Source organism: Plutella xylostella, chromosome Z, assembly GCF_932276165.1.
Source record: "Plutella xylostella chromosome Z, ilPluXylo3.1, whole genome shotgun sequence".
Taxonomy (NCBI): domain Eukaryota; kingdom Metazoa; phylum Arthropoda; class Insecta; order Lepidoptera; family Plutellidae; genus Plutella; species Plutella xylostella.
Genome location: NC_064012.1, coordinates 14,505,791 through 14,525,387, shown reverse-complemented (window position 1 = coordinate 14,525,387; position 19,597 = coordinate 14,505,791). Strand labels below are relative to the sequence as shown.

The 19,597-nt window shown below is 36.3% G+C and overlaps 1 protein-coding gene across 13 annotated transcripts in view; it reads left to right on the top strand.

Moving 5' to 3' along the window:
- Positions 1-19,597, top strand: part of LOC105391698 — a 66,653-nt gene that overhangs the window by 14,405 nt on the left and 32,651 nt on the right. For 3 of the 13 annotated variants that reach the window (XM_038122256.2, XM_038122253.2, XM_038122251.2), the window contains exon 1: positions 15,344-15,745. Coding sequence is in view for 2 of the 13 variants with exons in the window: in XM_048632384.1 (XP_048488341.1) it covers positions 10,876-10,906 (31 nt within the window). In the remaining 11 variants the exon portion in view is untranslated. Of the gene's footprint in view, positions 1-10,875; positions 10,907-15,343; positions 15,892-19,597 lie in introns of those variants that run through there. The other 10 variants (XM_038122254.2, XM_038122252.2, XM_038122250.2 and 7 more) reach the window with 4 other exon arrangements.

Sequence of the window (19,597 nt, the reverse complement as noted above, 5' to 3'; positions counted from 1 at the left end):
TTATCGCATAATATTATTCATTGATTTAGACTTGAATCAATCACTCGACTATTGCCACTTCACTGATACAAAGTCAGAAATAGCTTGGCATTTACATGTTTACGGTAAATAATGATTATAATAACACACTCAAGTAAAAAACAATAATGACATGCCACCACATAATATCTAAGGCTCTTCGCACAGTGGCAACTTTACGTTTTTTCTGTCATCTGCTTACTTTTCCTGTCAAACGGTTCACCATGGTAGTTTTTGCTAGTGGCTCCACTTTGTACATCATACTATATTTTTCCGTAACAGTTTGATTAAAGTTTGCGCTAGAGCACATTATATGTCAGAATACGATAACCATAGCAAAGTATACGTAAACGTAAAAACTTACACTAAGCACACAGGGGGCGATGGCCTTGCGGCAATGTTATGAAAATCATACCATAGTATCTCAGATCAAATATTACTACATACAGATAACATTGTCATGGAAAAGAAGTACCCATATTCATAATGAAAATTCTGGTGTCTAGACGGATTCAGTAACCTCCAAAATTTGCTGATACAAATCGATACATAAAAGAGGTTTTTGTAAACAGCGGAAAGATGATTGTTCACCAATTGATACACTCGCGACTCTCGCGAGTTATGAAAAAGTTCCACTCACAAAATTCCGTCACCAAATGACCACATTTTTTTCAAACATTTCATACAAAATTTAAAAAATATATATTTACTAGCTGTTCCCGCGAGCTTCGCTTCGCCTTAAAAAGTTTTCCCGTGGGAATTCCGGGATAAAAAGTAGCCTATGTTCTTTCTCACGGTCTAGACCATATGTATACCAAATTTCATTCAAATCCGTTCAGTAGTTTTGGCGTGAAAGAGTAACAGACAGACAGACAGACAGACAGACAGAAAGACAGACAGACACAGTTACTTTCGCATTTATAATATTAGTTAGGATGTTTTTGGTTGTTAATATTCCGATGCGCTGTTTAATTGTACGTAAGTACTTAAATAATGCAGACGGCGGCAATAAGCTAATAATTTGTAATAGCGGCATAAGGGGCCGTCCATTAATCACGTGAGGTCGTTTTTCTCATTTTTTGACCCCCCCCCCTCCCCCCTGGTGATATTTGGTGAGGTTTGTGACCAACCCCCCTCCCCCCCCTTGGATCACGTGTATTTTTTGGGAGTCTATGTAAAGGCTATTTTTGACTAGAAAAAATATAACGAAAATTGCGTTTTGAATTGAAACGCAACGGCGGGCGGGCGAGTCATTCAAGGTAATACAGTAAACCAAAATTTTTAACGGCGCAAAAATTTCGGTTTAGAAATACCTAGCGCTTTTTGGCAAAAAATTAATACACGTGATATCTAACGAGACCCCCCCCTCCCCCCACGTGATGTTTCGTGAGGTTTTCCGTATCCCCTCCCCCCCCTTTTGAGCCTCACGTGATTAATGGACGGCCCCTAAATAATTTAGTGCTATGTCAATGAAACTTTTTCTCTTTCAATTTCTTAAAAAATATATCATGTGTACCTACATTGTACATTATGTAGATAGATAGTACAGCAGTGTTTACCTTCGTGCCTGCGGCCTTAGTTTTTCTCTCATACGAAACATAAATAATAACATAATTAAACAGATTGCCGTCGGTTTGTCATGCTAAGTCCACCGTTTACTTTATCAATGGCGCAAATTGTACCCCAAAATGACTTCGCGAAAAAAACTAATTAGGTCGTTCATGTTTTTGTTTAGCTAATTAGGAGCCAAAGTTAAATTATTTGTGTACTAAAACATGTAATTTTTTTGGTCACAAATGTTTTAACTATTAGGTACTATAATTTACATTACTATGCAATAATTACTATAGGAAATCTACAACCCTTAAACTCCTCTCGCTACTCGACTTACAGAAGTTTATTATAAACTTTTGTATGGTACAAAAGTAAAAACTAGGTAGGTACCATATAAATCCCGACTGTAGCCCGACTTGACTATCGTCACAAATTTTGCTGTATATTTTGATTCACGTGATAAAAACCTAATTGATTTGTACTATTGTGCTTGTTTCAATGTTTTATGTGTATGTTCAATTATTGTAAACACACTACACACATGTATAATTTCAAATACATGCTAAATAGGAATGGAACCCACAATAGAGTCGCTGCACGCACAATTACCTCATTAGTTCAGCTGGACGCTGATCATTCATTTCATGGTTGTACCAAGTTCAAGTTCATCATTCATTGAACTAAAATGTTTGCAATTATCCGATCATAATCTGTATTAGGATAGCTGAGGAGAGAATGCAGGCTGCCGCTTTTTGGGAAAAGTCTTAGGTACATTTCCAATCCAGCATTGCTTATCTGTCAAAACTGACACAATTTATATGAATTTGACTGGTGATTGACAGATAAGTGATTCTAAACAGTGCTGTGTGGTACAAACATTACATCCTGATGATGATTATAAAAGTTTGGAAAATTCAGTTATATGTTCGAATTTTTCTCTCTCGATAAGTACTATTATTAAGATAAACGTAGTGGAAATAGTTTTTCGGACACAATATCTGTCGTAATATATTCTCTTAGTTATCTCTAATCGCGCCACTTGCCTCTGGCAATTGAAATCGCGAGATAGCGGCGAGTAAAACTATCGTGTTTGTCTGCCTTCGCGCAGAAACTTACGGACGTTTATCGTGACATATCGCATCGTTGTAGCAACACATCACGTGTGAGGCAATCAGTCTATCTACGAACACTGGCTGGGTGAACGAAAAACTGTTTTCAGTGAAAAGTAACGTTAGTGGAAAACAAATTATTGTTATTAAAATATTACTTACCTGATGTAGTTTGGATTAAACTTTTGAAGTAACAGTCTAAAAAACAATTGCGACGTCTGTCAGAAACATGACAGTTGACGTTTGATTTACAGTTTAAAATTCCACAAGTTACATTCGCAATAGTACCGCCGATTACCTATCCGCAACCTTTGAGTGAGCCCGAGTGGTTTTTTGCCACCAGAATCAGCCGTGAGTTTCGGTGCTCAGGTACTCTGTTGCATAATTTAGTCTCGTGATGTATGGCGGCGCACAACACCGGTCCGCAGTGCGCGGGCCGCGGTCTAGCCAGCTCCGCGCGCGCATGTGCCCACACAACATGTAGTTTGTTTACCACCTACAACAGCAGTGTAGTGACATGGCCAACTACTTCAAGTGGCGGAAGGGGAAGCGGGATGAGGTGGAGTTTTACTCGGAGAAGCCACGGAGCAGATCCCTCGACCCTCGCTCGCTGGAGCTCAGCGGCATCAGACTCGTCGCTGAAAAGCATCTACAGCAGCAGCTCAAACACTATGACAAGGTTAGAATTCGAATTCGAATAAAAAAGGCGTTTCGGTGTGTTTACAGTGACTTGTTTGCTCATCACTGGGTATTTAATATGCAAATGAGGTGTGACGAGGAAGTTTTATCTGTCCCTTCATGTCTGAGATACGATTGTTTGCGCGTGTGTGTATTACAGAAAATTCCGTGTTTGATGCTAATTTTGTATCTGTTTGTGATTGTGTATAGTCAGCGTGATAGGTCGGTGCAATATTGGACATTTCAAAGTGTGAATTCGAACTAGGAACCTTAAATAGTAGAAGAGTAGCCGTGTGGTTACGAAGAACTGACAGATGTATTAGAAAGTCCAAATCTAGATAGTCTTTAGTGACTACGTGAGGGATGCTGTTGAAGGCTATGTTCTGAGTTGCTACATGGGCTACTAATATGTAATACCCATCAGACTTACCGGAATGTACATAGGGTGATGATAATGGATGCTTGTTTACAGACAAGGTGTATTAATTATGAACAAACAATCGCATATTTATTAACTGAACAGATTTCCTTATAACTTCATATACGATACATTCTAAAACTATTTACGAAACCTTTTGCAATAATTGTGGGCCAAGTTGTTTAAAATATAATCTTTGCAATGGCTTAAAAATTATCGTGCTATTTACAGGTAAACAACTGCTAAGCCTCGATAAAAAAACGTTGAGGTCAATGTCTTATGAATTATTGTCGGTGTAGATTTGCGAAATTGTGATTACAAAAAAAAGTGTAGTAATTTCATTTTTATCTCTATGTAATCTTTGTCGGTTTATGACCTTTTACTTTGTTGGAAATCTTTGCATTTCAAGAACTAATCATAATTTATAACGACAATAAATAATCGGATATATATGTGTGATCGATGATTTATATGAGAATTTTTATCTCAAGTTTATAAATTATATTGTAATAATGAAAGTTGGCTTCTTGGCAAAAGTCAACGTAGTGAGTTACGGTCTTATTCATAAAAAGTTACGGGAGACCTATAGGCCTGCTATAAGCAAATGTCAAAAAAACTTTATTCATAAACGATCAATAGCGCTAAAGAACTCTCCAACTGATTCGTAAAACCTTGATATGCTAAAGTTGGCTGGACCCTACTATACACCTTCCGTAAACCTCCTATTGTACAAAAACATGGCGGCCGGTCAACAGCTGTTCTGCTTTATTGACGATTTGACATTTGTTGTGAGTTAATATTTGCTGAAAATAAGTTGCCATGGTAACGTAAAAATTTAATTTTTTTTTTTGTGGGTTTTGGCTTGGCCACTGCGCCTTTAAGCCAACGTAAACTTTTTTAAGTGCCGCGCCGTGGCTAACATAGATTGATAAAAAAATGAAAGTTTTCGCTATTTTTGTTTATGGTTTCGTCAGACCGGCAACTTAATAGGGTAAATGTCAAAATGTTTGGTCTGTGAAATCTATTAGGATCACTATAGTTATTGAAGGTTTACGGAATGATTATGAATAGAGATTTTTATGAAACCTCAAATAGGCTTAAAGTGTTCCGTAGCTATTGAGCTCAGTAAACCTACTTTAAGGTTTTTTATGAATAAGACCGTTAAATTATAACATCTACAGGGTTGTGAATAAATGAGAAACTCAGAATATGTCGGAAAGCTCATTCTATATTTTTGTAGTATAAATTATAAGTATATAATATTAGGTACTTCAATTAAATGGCGATTGTTACTTGCTAAATGTACATAGGTACAAGTAATCGAGATGCATTGAAAACCCACTCAGTGAAATGGTTAGATAATATTTGACACAAAACAACACACTTGAAACACGAGTATTAGAGACGAGAGGTATCAAGCAGTAGGAATATAAGGAACGAAACATCCACGTGCGATATAAACGCCGCTGGCTTTTACACGGTGTTGCAAAAATTTTAAATTCAGAATTACAAAATTCGCGACATCAAAATATTCATTTTCCATAGAAACTTTGTTGGTTACGTGACTCTTTACTATGGAGAATGTCATTTTTTGTATAGGATGAAATTTTATCAATGATCGATCAGCAGTCATTCCGATCGTCTTGTGTTTACAAAATTGGAGTCCATTTACAAAACAATTTGAATCGCTTACACCTATTCGTTTTTTACAATTTTATTCAACGCGTAAAATGACCTTTTTTCATGGCCGTCATACCGTAGGTATACAGTTTTCCAAACTGCTAATTTATGGCCCAACAACACTTCACGTCACAATAGGCTCTAATGAAGTGCACTTGACAATAGTCTGTTATCACTAATTGCCCTAAAATTGCCTGTATGATAATGTACAGTCAGCTGCATAAGTAGCTGTACTTTTGTATCTTGTCAAACTCGCATACTGCTTTTTTAAATATTGACGGTTTGTTATGTAAGTACTTTGACAAGGTACAAAAGTGTAGTGTATTGTTATGTAAGTTGGTGTATCTACGATATACTTAGTACTATCGGGGATTAGAAGGTCTAGCACGGGTCGCACGCCAAGACGTGACAAAAGTTTAGTGTCGCGTCCACTCACATCGCGCAGCTTTGGGAGCAGAAACGTAGTATCAAAGGTAAAATCTTAACGTAAAAAGCAGAAAAAGCACATACTTAACTGATATTATTAAGGATTAAAAAATATATTCTGAAATTCTGATTTTATTTTGTTAAAAATCTTTGTGGCTTAAAATAAGTCGATGAGCCGTCAAAGGGAGTTTTTCATTTTCCTTTCACCATTCAGTCCTTTTTGTGGCCAATGCCACGGGTTTCACGTGAAATAAGGCACCAACTTTTAAATGACATTTTTATATAATAATGAAAATCATTGACTTATATACTACTTGCGTAAGGACAGGCCCAACCGCAGTAGAAAATGACACCCTTGCGTTGGCGCTAAAATCTTAGAAATCTGTCATAATTTGTATGAATTAGGGCCAGCGCGCGGGGGTCATTTTCTTTTGACAAAACGTTCTGACGGGCGTATCCTTCCTTTTAAAATCATTGATGAAAATAGTAAAAATTATTTTATTTATTCCCAATCTCCGCTGGGGAGCAAAGGGCCGAAGTGAAGCGCCGATATTTTGGTAAAATAATAATATGCACAAAAAATCCAACATAAAGTTGGCAGATAAAACATAAAACCGTATCAAGCAAAAAGTTTAATTTCTCTAATCTTTTAAAGCTCACTTTAGGTACTTACCTACCGTACACACGTCACTATTAGATAGGAACACATTCATTTCTAATAAAAGGTAAAGTTAAGGGGTGAGTCGAAACTTTCGGAAAAAAAATCCCGAGCAATTTGTGGCCCTTGTGTGCAAACTAATACAAATAATTATTGACATAGATGTTTCGCACATGGTTTGAAACTATGTGGTATGTGTGTGATATTTACCCAACGAACGGCATGATATATGGAGGCAAGTAAGGAGCCTCTTTTCAACGAATCTAGGTCGTTGCGGTCGCCGCGTGTAGGGTGTTTTAAATCAGACCTAGGTATTAGAGCGGTGGATTCAGTACGTCTCAGTGTGTGTAAGGGGTTTTTGTATTACTCGCATATGTTATGTAGGGGTGTATTTTCTTGCAACTTGTTAATTCAAATGGACTCTTGGTCCTGACTGCCTCCTAAGCTGGTACGTACCTACCAGCTGCCGCGGCACGGGTCTGTTTTCGAGATCGATAAACTAGTTTTAATCTGCGTTCCTCCAATCACAGCGCCTATTTACCTAACTATTTATGACGAATCGCGATCTATATCACGTCACAATTGATGTTTATCTACATACTTAGTTAAAAACCCGTGAAGCGGCAGCATTTCCCACCATGCTGTTGAAGTGCCTTAGTGGGCTCACGTTTCTAAATGTGCTTATTCTTCATGTGCATTTTTATTCCCACGATTTTTTCTTTTATCGTAACATGGCGATAAGTTGTTGCAGTAATGCAACTTAGTACATACCTACTCGGGGTATGTAAATAATATAATAAATAGTTTGTTATGATAGTAACTAAACGACCAATAAGACTATTCGTGGCGCCATTTTCTTTCTCGTCACGATTAAGCTGAAACAAAAAAAATGCAATTAGTGCCACCTGTCCTTATCTGGACATGTTGCTAACGATAACGAGGCATCCAGTGATCGAAATAGTAAGAGTGATCGACGCGTTATCGCGATAATGTTAACAAGACAAGCAGAATACGGGAGGTGACTCCAATCGCAATATCTTAGTTTGTTTACACAAAACGGTCGGGTGTACCCTAAACATTTAGCGACTGACGCTCTTTATCTCACTGAGGGCCAAATTCACCGAAGTTATTAAACGTGGTTAGAAGGCTCGAAAACGCAGTTTATGCTCTAAACGAGCTTATCACTCATTTCTATTTTCACCGGCCGATATTAAACTAGATTAGAGAAAAACGCAGTTACAGCTCTAACTGATATAAATTGGCTAGTTAGCGTTCCTAAACGCAGTTATAGAAGCAAACCACTGAGCAAATAAAAACTAACTGACAACGACATATATTTTTATTTTATTTTATAATCTATCAAAACATTTTGTTACTCCATTGCTCGAAATCAAAATACGCAAAAAGTATGTACGGCGCGACGCAAGAACTAAACGCATTTCAGTGTTGCCGGCTCGTCTGTGGCTGAAACACCGGTTACGTAAACGAGCTTAAAATTGCACCGATGAGTTTCAGGTTACTCTAAACGCAGTTAGACGAAATCGGCAATCGTGATTAATGAAATCATAGTTTAATAAAACTTAGATTTCTATGTAACCCGTGAATTTGGCCCTGAAAATCCTACTCACAATGACAGACCCTAGTTTAGCAGTTCGATCGCGACGATCACCGACATAAGTTTTAGATTAACAATATACGAACTAGATTGTGTGTCACATGCAAAAACAAATCAAAAAGACTGTCCGCATTTGGTTTACTGTCAAACCGTTTTAAGTTCAACCTGATGAAAACTATTGTATTAATGAATGAAGTCACATATCTTCTAACCGAAGTAATTCTAAAACTGGCAGAAGTGCGGTGTTATTTTACGAGACGTTTCTTTTGAACTGAAACTCCATCTTGCTCGTATATTGTTAATCTAAGACATAACTGAACTTTTCAGCCACGAATAGCGTACTGCCCATGTGTAAAGTGCAGAACTCAGCACGTGCAGATTTACGATCCGATGCAACGTTGGGACAGCAGTTTGCAACAATTGCAATTGAGATGGCCGGATATTGCGCGGCAAGGTGAGCCGTGCGGGAATACCGGTCACCTACGCGCGGCTTCTGCGACGGAAGGCAGAAATCTGTTATGTGATATGCTGTAGCTTTACCTTACATTAACGATATACGAACTAGATACAAAACATAGCTAAAAACTGACATTTTGTTAACTGTCACAAATCCTTACTTCTGCTTGAAAGCGTTTTTCACAAACATTAAAAATGGCCGATTATGGCGGAAACAATTTAGGCGTCTTTGAGGTAGGTACTTTAAATTTAAAATCTAAGTAACTACCTATCGGTGCAGAACTTCTGTACTTTTTACCTATTATATTGATACATATTATGTAGTACTAGCTCATCCCGTGAGCTTCGCTTCGCCTTAAAAAAAATCCCGTGGGAATTTCGGGATAAAAAATAGCCTATGTTAAATTCTTTCCAAGGTCCTATACCATATGTATACGAAATTTTATTAAAATCCGTTCAGTAGTTTTGGCGTGAAAGAGTAACATACAGACAGACAGACACACACAGTAACTTTCGCATTTATAATATTAGTTAGGATCTATGTAGGAGACGTCTAACGATGCTCGCTCACTCGCTAGCTGGCGGTGTGACCTGCGCTTTAACTAACGTCCAAAGTATAACGTTTACTATCGATGTCCCATTGTAATTTCAATCAATCACATTTGCCATCAGAAGACCCGAACTTTTTCGAGGTTGAATACAACAAAGAACATAATGATAATCTGTTGAGTACTATGGTCCATTGTTAAGGTCCCATCGGAAACGGGTCAGACGGAAGATGATAAAGATTCTTTTTAATGCTGTGCCCTATTTCCTAAGAAAGTGGGTTGCTATTATTATTTCTCTCCTATAGTTACGCACTAAGTACGTTAAGCTGAATGGTGCAGTCAGTTTCATAAGTAGCTTACTCTCTTAGGAGGTACCTATCCCTATGTACCTATATACGAGGTACAAAATTGAATAGCTACTTATATACTTAGCTGACTGTACCATTCGGCTTCGGAGTTCGTGTTTAGGTTGCGGCCATACGATGTGCGTCTTTGACAGATTTGATTGTGTATCGAAAGCTACACAAGATTTTGTTTTCTGAAACTTTTGACATTATAATGTATGTAGATAACAAAGGAACGTAAATATTTATCGATTTCTTTAATTGAAAAACCCGTACTAGAGGCTTCTTAACTTGATGGTGACAAACACTTTTTTATTATTATATTATTTTGATTAGGTTTAGCTGACTTTTCAGGGTGAGCAGGATGTATGATAGTCTCCTTTCAGGGCTGATGGGTACTATTGGGTACCTACATAATCATGTCAGCAAGCAAGGTTCACAGATTAGGTCCAGATATATCAATTGCATTTGATTGATGAACTTTTTCATTACACTCACGTGCATTGAAAAAGTTCTATTCAGAAAATCCTTCAGGGGCACTTCGTCCACTTTCAATCACCAAATTACGCCTAAGCAGGAAAAACTAACTTATTGTAATGACGCCTGTTACAATATTTAACTACATTTTACGACGAATCAGAATATTACCTACAAAAAACGTAAATCTTTTGTGAACATTTCCTTTTAAATGTTTGCATTTTGTAAGTGGAACTGTTTCTTTGCTCTTCTCTACTTTTCTTTGAGTGTAGTGTGTACAGGGGTATATTCTCTCTGAAGTATACGCCTTGTGGCCACAGCCTTACGGGGCGCACTCGTTCCAAGCACGTTTCGTATTTACCAAACTAACCACGAATTCCAAGTTCCCTTGTTATAGGAAGCGACTGCTCTTCAATCTCAATACAAGTTATATAATGTGATAAAATTTTTATCAAGTTTTCCAGCTGCTGCTGCACGGGTTCGTTTCGACGTAGATAATCGTTACTGTATCGCGATTCGCCATAAATACGGCACAGTGATCGGTGGAACATGCGTTAAACAAGTCTATTGACGTCGATAACAAACCATGAGTACCTATATAATATTATAAAACTAAAGTTGACGAGGGAAATCGCCAGAGAGATAAATTTTCCATTTTGGTAGCGATTCTGAAGTTAATTTTAGTGAAAAAATTTAATATTTCTCTATGGAAAATGAGAATTACAAAGCCACTCATAACTCTGTTTGTAAAGTAGAATTCCTAACAAATATTTTACTGTTATTACTACTATTTTAATTAAATTAAATTGCTATCCCTTAGACGTCGGCACCTGTTTCAAAGAATCTCATTAAGTACACTAGTGCTTGAAACTAACTTTGTTTTTTTCTTTTCAGAGATCCAGTTCGCACCAACATGGCACAGCAGGTAAGTTTTTTTTATTTATTTTTTTGTAATGTTTACATGACTGTGTAAATAACAAAATGATAAATGTAGTTTAAGAATCTGTTAATTATTATAGCGTTTATACTTTACCCAGTATAATATTATTTTATATAAGCATGAAAAAAATAATAGTAACGCTACCATACCAAATTATAATGAACATGCCAAACACTCCAGTTAGATTAGACGTTACTATACGTGACACACACAAATCTACATATTTGTCGTAAAGCTTCAGCGAATTTATACATAGAAGACATTGATAATAATTATTCTAATGTTATTGTTATGTAAGGCAAAGATATGTACCTACTTATAGTTATATTCCAAACACAACTTAAACAACACTCATGACATGACCTATTTGGGCACATACCAACCCCAATTACCTCTCACAAATTGTCAAAGGCACAAAGTGGAACTCAAAACAGACTAAGTTTCACTAACCACGGCAAAGCCACAATAATTGGACCAAACGGGGAAATTCTTGCTGGTATGCGATTCTGTACCATTGAAAACTGTTATACCTACGATATTTTATGGAATTATGCGATTCTATTACCACTTCTTATAGCGCCATCTTAATATCGATCGTCGGTTGACTGAAATATTTTTTGGGTAAAGGGACTTTTTTGTTTAAAATTACTTTCTTACTCAATTTCATTATTTTAAGCTCAAATTTCTTTCTATAGTCGGATATCTAACCGACCAGGGATTGGTACATCAATTATACGTCATATCCATATAAAATTCTTGACAGATGTGTCGAAAGTCAACCACTAATACCTGGTTATGCTCTAACTAGTAACTACTGCAGTAACGGGGTTTTTACTGAAAACCTACGATATACTATCTCGACATGACAGTCGAACGACATCGACGAATGATCCAGAATCGACCCCGAGTAAAAGTGACCTTAGGTTGACCTGATTTATATTTTCTTTTATCTTACATAAAGCCATTTCACACGCTGGCTGGCGTGTTGCCAGATTCACGGGCGATCGATATGGCAACGCCCTGGAGGGTAACTCTATACTGGAGAAAAATGAACGAACGGGAGCTGTCGTGCAATGGGAGATTTTCAACCATAGACAAAAACCCATTATAGATGGCGCTAGTAAAACTTCATACTCAACAGCACTGTTTTTTTTTAGCCGGTATGGATTCCAGTCTTTTCAGCCAATACCCAATGGGAGTGAATTAAACCATATGCAATAACTAGCTGATATATTATGCGTAATATTAAGTGTTAACTAGTTTAAGACAGCTTTGTACCATTTATGACATCTTCCGTCCCCTCAGAAGAAAAGACAGGCCTAATGCCATCTATTGGTCGATTTTGGAACTATTAAACGTCAAAAGAAAATCTCCCATTGGCACGTTTAATACAACGAGAGAGTTGTGGCTCAAAACTAAGTTTTTCGTAATATAGAGTGACCCCCCTGCCCCATTCACGATGCGGATCCGGGACCCTCGGTCCTTCCGCTCAAGGACACTGTAGTACGCTGCCGTGGCGGTGTGACCTTGAGAATTAGGATGAATGTTGTCGGGACACGCAGGTTACCCCAATTTGAATTAGTACGGAAGTAAAGTTATTGTGGACAAGGAGATTTTGTAGATGTTTGTTGTGAGGTAAGTTAAGAGATTTTCAGATTATTATATTCTAAATTTATAAAATCCTTCGGTCTGAATGAGTAACCGAGAAATACACACACAGTCGAAACTACTGAACGTATCCTCCTGAATCTTACAGGGATTGATTTGTATAACGAACTTAAATACCCGCTGAGAAACGATTTTCCGAAATTTTAGCCCTTAAGTGGAAGGGGGCGCAAAGTTTGTATGGTTAACGTGATTGTTTTTTCCAATCGACTAAAATTTTTCGTGACCATTGTGTCATCTCTCTCTAAAATCTTTAAAATATTTTTATCTCACTAGTATTTTTCTCCAGCACCTTAACAACTTTGTATACAATTTTTAGGTCAATGAAGTTCTCGCATTATCATTATAAAGAGGCAGTTTTTTGATAAAACAAATAATAACAAACACAAAGGTATTTCAGGATCTTTATCAGGGATCGTCCTCCATATAGGTCAATGAAATCCACATATTGTTTTTAGTTCAAAGAACGATGTTCTTATAACCTTGAATACCAAAGTGCCGGCTAGACCGATGTATGATATGGCACCATGCATTATTCAGACGACATCATCTTTCGTTTGTCAATATTACTCAATATGTAAACATGGGGTTTCCAACCAGACTTTGTTTATTTTTCTTTACTACTAATAGCCTTTCCGCGTGCATCGGATTTTACAGGGTTTCCCGTGGGATTTCCGGGACACACATAAATATTTATTTTGTCCATAATTTTTCTATATTACAATTTGATTGGTAACTCACGACACCATAATTAATATTTTCATAAGCGGACATTTAGCCTGTACTTTATCTGATGTATGTAATGTAAATAGACCTTGAATACATTGTCGGGTGTTATCCATCTGCCTAGACTTACCGTATTTTCCTAGACACAATGTTGTGTCTGACATCATTTATAGATTACATTATTGAATATGCTATTATTAATTTCCCAAGGTCGAATAGAGTGTAAGTGTATCTCTATGGTTCACAGAATAGCCCTCTATGCGACAGGCAATGTGTGGAATAGTTCTTCATTCAATGAGTTTCGTTGAAAGTTTTTGAACAAATAATCAGCATTTTGAAATAATAGACCTTTGGATAACAGTTCAGTTTCTCGTAATTTTTTTAGGACCAGGACTTTTGGCTCGTGAAATATTATTTATTTAACTTGCTTTTCCAGGGAAAATTGCTCTCAAGACAATTTTAAGGGTTACCTTTTGGCAGCTGACTATTTTTCTTGGACCCCATTTTTAAGGGTTACCTTTTCGCAGCACAACAATGAAATACTTGAGTAATTGTATAAAAGTTTGCTTTAGATGAAGAACTGTGCTCTTAGCTTTCAAGTTCACTCCACTTGTCTATAAATATAAATCTGGGGTAGCTTCTAGAAAAGATAGTGCAAACTTAATATTTATAAGTGGCACTACATAGATGAGATGCGACGGTTGAGTGCTCGGACCTAGCCGTTATATCCCATTATAATTATTTCAATTATATATAGATATTAAAATGAAACATAAATAAAATCATGGACCTATGGGTCAAAGATGTATTCTCTAGCGACCATTACGATGAAATGCATTTCAGAATATGTATGCATTTGACAGACAAAAAAACGCTAACATTAAAGTTAAGGAAATACATACAAAATCCATGCACATCTCATACATACATTATATATACTATACTGCCAAAATGATTAGGGAGAATATTCGTGAATATATTTCAGTATAAGCCATGTTCAATGAAAGTTAGACTGATCCTTTTAACTTATAAAGTCTACCCACCTGAAAGTTACTGCTAACTTTGGCTCGTGCCTTCTGAACCGATTGAGGTTAAAGTTTAACTGTTTGGAATCTTCTTAACTTAACTTCAGACTTGCTTTAACATACTTTAAACAGTTCGACTGTTTCTGCCAGTATTGCCAGCCAGCCAAAGGCTGTAAGACTTGCAAAAAGTTTTAATTGTTCCTAAGATGGGTGGTTGTTGTATTTTAAATGTTGTTTTTGTTTTTATAAAGTTAACATTTTAGATTTACCCAGTATTTTTCAACGATATGATACTCAAACTATTTTTGGTGTTATTTTGTTTTAGACCTCGTATCAGATTGAAAAGGCCTTGATAGTCACTGTTGGAAATACTATCCTCCTTATACGGAATGCGATAATTAATTTTTCGTGTAGGTCGTCACATAAACTATTAAATGCTTACTGGTTGGTACAACGTTATTATTACCAACATACATTTCATGTGCATACATTTTTTGTTATTTTTTTCCTATATTCCTGACTCAGGATTTTTTTTGAAAATCTTGATATGCATACCTCGCATTGCATACTGCAGAGGCTAGTGCTTATCCACTGCACCATTGAGACAATTACCTATTTCGCCTAGTTTCTACCTGATACCTGTAACACGTAATCAAATTAATTGTTCAATTAATAATTGACAATTAATTAATAATAGCTGTTATCAGCATCGGCCTGCTCCAGTTATCTATGTTAAACTATTATTGTTATTACTTACTTAATCGATATTTGATTCTTACGTAACAGTTATAATGCTGATGATTCTGCAATGTTAAAATATAAATGGTAAATACATGTATCAGCAGCACTATAGTAACACCTAACAAGTGTTTGCAATAGAATACCATAGTTTTGTTCGTAGGTACATCGTACAAGATAAAAAATACATATTTTTCAAGATTATGTTTTGTATGCTGGCTCCATCCAAAAAGTATTCAGGAAGATACATCTCCTTAATATACCCACCGATTCTAACTGACAGTAACTTTATTACCATTTAATAATAACATTTAAACCTTAAACAAACTGCCTTTTGTGACCTTCACACGGTTTTAAGACCGCACCACAACCGAGCTAAGCAGACCCCCGCATCGTGTTACACCGGCCACAGACTCGAATGCTCTCATTCAGCCGCTCTCCATCCAGCGACCACCGAATAAATTGTTGTTCTTCCGTCCCGTTCTAATTTCCTTGTGGACCATTTCGGAGTCCGCGACCGCGGCTTAGCTCCGTCGTGTTTACGTTTTAGTTTAGTCGCTCGTCGGTCGCGCCGGTTGCGGGTTGTGTGTGAAACCGCGCCGTCATTTGTTCTTAACAATTGTGACGCTTCCGCGAGTGATACGCAGTGCTGGTTGTATGAGTGTGTGCGGTAGGCAGGCGGTGCAGGGTAGGCGGGGTCCACGGTTGGTGTTGTGGCGTAGTAAACAAACTAGTTAGCGGCAATAAGCCACGCGCTCGGGCCGGCTTGGCGCTCGTTGTTACCCGGTCGTGCTGTGGCCACCACATGGTCGCGAGGTTTTTTTTTTACTTTTTATTATGTTGGTAAATGTTTTGACTTGCACACGTTTCGGTTCTAAGTTCTAAGGGTGGGTTTCGCTTGTCCTTGAATACCTTAAACAAGTTTAAAAGGTAGTCTATACAAAAAAAGTGATGTAAATGATGAGATGTTTTGTAAAAATATTCAGGCTTTACAGTTATCTTCATTCATATAAAAAATAATGTAGGTCCTCCTTATCATCTTTTTATTTCCACGTAACGTCAGTTCTTCTGCGTGTCAGGCAGGCCGTAGGTCCAGGAATACCTACCAGGATTCACATAGGTAGCATGCTAGACCCAGCAACCAAAATTTGGGAGACAAAGAATCAGTCATTTTCTTATAAAATTGGCGAAAACATATATTTTATTTCGAGTACTTACTTATATTTTGCAGAGGTGTAGATAAAATCTTTGGCTTCTAAAATAGTATTCTAATTTTATTCATGAAGCTTGACAATTTATATTCATGATTCATGACTTTCTTGAGGCAATCGACTCGAAACAACTAATCAAACATATATTTTACGTAGAAAAATCCGAAAGACTAAATTATATTCTACACATTTTATTTTACGCAAATGTACAAAGTTCCGTATGTTCAAATAAAATATGTATGCCTATTGCCTGCTATCTATAATACTCATAATATTTTTCTTCAACCAACATACAAATTCCGGAAGTGATATTATATCAAATATCTCTGATAATAACGTCGGAGGCTTTCGCACCTGATGATGGTCTATTGTTTGCTCCATTTACGCTCACATTATGCAAACAGGCACAACAATACAACATACGTTATTCATACATAGATAAAAAACCATTGCCACATGTGCCTGTGAATGTGAACGCATCACTCACTTAAGAACTGCTAAAGTTATTCAGTTTTTTAAACGATCATGTTATTTACTATTTAGTCTTAGTTTATTTTTGGTCAACTAGGTATACCTAAACCTAAATACTTAACCTTAAGCTAAATATCTCCCCGACGGTTATTCTTACCATGCATTTACAATAAAAACACTAAACTTTGGGCGGTATAGGATGGTGCGGGTGACGTTTGTCAGATAGGATCATTTTGCTTTCCAATCAAGTTATTATGTTCCTAGGTGACAGGTGTCACCCGCACCACCCTACAGCGCGAATAGTATATACTGGTGTAGTTTTTTTATACAATCCCTCATCACCTAATTATTTTGCAGGGAAACAAAATAGATACGTATGTTAGTTATGACGCAATCACTCGTATAACTCGTATCATATCTTGAATATTTGATTTAGTACTCCTGAGGTCGAGAGTCGATCATTTTAATAAAGATATAGGCAGAATCATGTCATGAGAAGATCAAAATTTAAACTGATAGCGTGTCATTTATTGTAAGTTTCTCATGAACTCCAAGTGCATTGACTGTAGCTATACCTTGTATTTATTCATCTATTTAAACCTATATTTCACATGTACAAATATACACAGGCTAGCAATGAAAAAGTTCCACACCACACCTCATTGTTGCACTTTTTGTTACATGTACCAAAAACTGTACTACCGTAATGTACACTGTGTAAAATAGTCAGTTATGGGATTAGGTTGCACTCAGTTCATGATTAACAAAGAATTATTATCTTGGTCTAGTTTTATCTTACTTTTACATTCATAAAACAGAACCAGAGTCCTGTTTCTGGTTTATGAGCATAAAAAGTAAGAAAAAAATGTTCTGTGCTGATAAGGAGTCAAGATCAAATGAATGTCCTGGAGAGAAAAATGCGATGTAATATTGTACTGTTAATCTTTTAGAATAGAATAGAATAGAATAGAATAGTTCATTTATTTGCTTGAATATAGGTAGGTACAAAGATGTTATTACAATTTTAATTCTGCTATATTCTACCCTTGAAGGGTGTACAAATATGATTTTACACTGCATGCACATTAATAATACATTTAAAAAAAAGAATTAGTGTCAGTAGATCAAACTTGATTCAAACAATATTAATAAAAAAAATAAAAAATGTCATGCTTAAAAAAAATTAATAATAATGTCAATAGAAAACAATATAAAATTAAAAGTATCAAGCTAAATTAAATTATAAGTAAATAAATAGGCACATTCAATCATTAAAGTCATCAAAAAATTCATTTATATGATAATATGATTTTGATAATAATAAATCTTTCAGTTTATGTTTAAATATTTTAATGTCAGCGGTTTCTTTTAGTATTTTTGGAAGATGGTTATATATTTTTGTTGCCATTCCGAATATACTTTTGTCAAGGAGTGCTGTTTTCCTAGGTATGGCACACATTTTATTTTGAAGTCGTTCACTTCTAAATGAGCTAAATAGGCTCATGTTACATTTTACAAATATTGCAACCTCAAATATGTACAGAGATGTCAGGGTTAAAATAGAAAGTTTTTTGAAGTATAGTTTGCAGCTATCTCTTTACCTTACCTAAGTAAGAATAATTTCTTACTATGTACTCAAGGTTATCAACGTTCATGGTAAATAATCTTCTCTTATCAAAGTGGCTGGTATATGTCACTACAGTTTCCAACGTCTTCACTGCTTACAGTTCGAGGGAAACTTCTCTTATATAAATGGTAATAATAATAATAACATTACGCAACAAACCATAATCAATCATCAAAAAGGTGTACTCTTCAAACAATTTGTAAAGGGAACATAAAGGATTTTTAAAAATATTTGGTTCAGATTAACGAAATATTATAGATCTCAGTCTGGATCTCATAAGCTGTTTTAGGTATATATTTGGTTAAGATTAACGATATATATTAGAGATCTCTGCCTGGATCTCATAAGCTGGGTATTCAAAATAGTAATTAAAACAAATTTTAGGGCAAAAAAAAAATAAGTTGGCAGAACTGTGTCACACTTTTTTTGCAATGAGTTAACACACCATTTTCCTTGTGCGAATTCTTTCTCAAATTGCCAAGCGGGACGGTGGACTGGACACCCGTGTAATAAAGGTCGGTCACCTACATGACATCAAATCAAGCGCGCGACCATGGCACAATTATTCCGAATCTAGTTTGGATCTGGAGGCCCGAGGGAAGGAGTTAACCAGTATTAGCGGCTACCGGTTTGCCTATGCGATTTTTTTATTTAAATTCAGAGAATAGCTTAGAGAATCATGATTAAAATAGAGTCTGTAACGTGTTGCACTGCGAAGATTCGCTGCTCGTATCATGAAAAGTAATAAAAAATATTTGGCAAAAATTGGTCCAAAATAGCTCAGCCGCTGCGCTGGGATAGAGGCCCAAAACGTACTACAATTAAACGCATAATATTATCCTTCTAACACATTCATTTCTCGATTCGATCGATGCAGTTAAAAGATAAACTGAGCCAACTTTTGCAATCGCAATAACAGATGATCTTAGCACGGCTACTGATAACTTATTGCGTCTGATTGAAAATGGCGATCGATCAAGTCCAAGAGCAAGTGATATTTATTCAATGATTTATCGGTTGTCAAAAGTTTTTTTCAATTTTAACTACCATAGTATCAGTTACATGGAATATCCTCACGATATTAGCACCTTGTGGCCAAAACGGAGGTGTCGTACATAAGAGTGAATAAAAATCGTTCCATAAATTATTATTATAAAATAAAAATTTCAATAATGGAACTTAAAAAACTTTGTGGGTACCCTGGATACGGAAG